Source organism: Sinocyclocheilus grahami, unplaced genomic scaffold (genome assembly GCF_001515645.1).
Source record: "Sinocyclocheilus grahami isolate Dianchi unplaced genomic scaffold, SAMN03320097.WGS_v1.1 scaffold34286.1, whole genome shotgun sequence".
NCBI classification, from domain to species: domain Eukaryota; kingdom Metazoa; phylum Chordata; class Actinopteri; order Cypriniformes; family Cyprinidae; genus Sinocyclocheilus; species Sinocyclocheilus grahami.
Window position 1 is genome coordinate 1 of NW_015522093.1, and position 1,669 is coordinate 1,669.

The 1,669-nt window shown below is 34.3% G+C and overlaps 1 protein-coding gene across 1 annotated transcript; it reads left to right on the plus strand.

Moving 5' to 3' along the window:
• Window positions 1–589: 589 nt before the first annotated feature.
• Window positions 590–1,253, plus strand: LOC107580482 (collagen alpha-1(XXVIII) chain-like; the record flags this gene model as incomplete). Its single annotated transcript, XM_016266176.1, has 2 exons — window positions 590–621; window positions 696–1,253. A coding segment is annotated over exon 2 (529 nt), but the record flags the coding sequence as incomplete, so codon positions are not given.
• Window positions 1,254–1,669: the final 416 nt, after the last annotated feature.

Consider the following 1,669-nt stretch of genomic DNA (forward strand, 5'->3'; position numbering starts at 1 on the left):
TTTTTTTTTAGACAGAAGGCATGATCAAGCAGATTAATGTGTTCATTTTAGGAAAACATTGCATTGTAAATATTAGCAAATTCAATCATTGTTTAATTATTTTTCAGCGAGAAGACATAATCAGGCTGATTAAGGAGTTAATTTTAGGAAACCTATGCAACTGTATACATTATGCAACCATATGCATTGTGAATATTAGCAAATTAAGTCATTTTTTATGATTTTTCAGAGAGAAGACAATCAAGCTGATTAAGGAGTAAATTTTTGGAATACTATGCAAATGTATGCATTGTAAATATTAATTTAATTTTAGGAAAATTATGCAACCATATACACTGTAAATATTAGTAAATCAAGTCACTTTTCAATGCTTTCTGGAAGAGAAGACAATCAAGCTGATTAATGAGTTAATTTTAGGAAAGCTATGCAATCATATGCATTATAAATATTTGTAAATACAGTAATTGTTTAATTATTTTTCAGAGAGAAGACAATCAAGCTGATTAATGTGTTCATTTTAGGAAAACTATGCAACCGTATGCATTGTAAATATTAGCAAATTCAGTCATTTTTTATTGTTTCAGAGAGAAGACATAATCAAGCTGATTAAGGAGATTTGTGGTGAGTTTTATTCTGTAAATATGACAAATCAAATGACTTGATCATGAAATAACAGGTGCGTCATATATTTCTAGGATGTGGTATTAAGTGCAAGGAAAGGCCCATGGAGCTGGTGTTTGTGATCGACAGCTCTGAAAGCGTGGGCCCGGAAAACTTTGAGATCATCAAGGACTTTGTCACAGCTTTAGTGGACCGCGTCACAGTGGGCCGTAATGCCACGAGAATTGGTCTGGTTCTTTACAGTTTGGACATCCATCTGGAGTTCAACCTGGCCAGGTATATGACCAAGCAGGATGCCAAGAAGGCGATCAGGAACATGCCTTACATGGGAGAGGGCACCTATACTGGCACCGCCATCCGCAAAGCCACACAAGAGGCCTTTTACAGTGCCAGGAACGGGGTCAGAAAAGTTGCCATCGTTATTACAGATGGACAGACGGATAAAAGAGAACCCGTTAAGCTGGATATGGCAGTACGTGAGGCTCAAGTGGCCAATATTGAGATGTATGCCCTGGGAATCGTGAACACCTCTGACCCAACGCAGGCCGAGTTCCTGAGGGAGCTCAACCTCATCGCATCTGACCCTGACAGTGAACATATGTTCCTCATTGATGACTACAACACACTGCCAGGTGAGCATGGAAGAAAATTTAAGTATATACACAGTTTTTGTTGTTGTTTTTATTTATTTATTTTGGCATCTAGGCCTGGGCAATATTTTAAAAAAAATGTGTGCGTGTATGTGTATATATATATATGTATATATCTCAGTATATGTGTGTGTGTTTGTGTAAAATGTATTTTCATACAGTAGTTGTCATAAAACAAATACTGACATTGAATACTGTCAACAGGTTGAAAAATAGAATAAAATATTTGATATAAAATAGTAAAATGTATTAAATATAAAATATATTTCATACATATAGATATGTAAAATATATTAACAATATTGAATATTGTCACTATTAAATAATATTTTTTTATATAAAATAAATAACAAAATTTCTGCCAGGACCACTATCGTCAAAATGATAGATACTTAGCA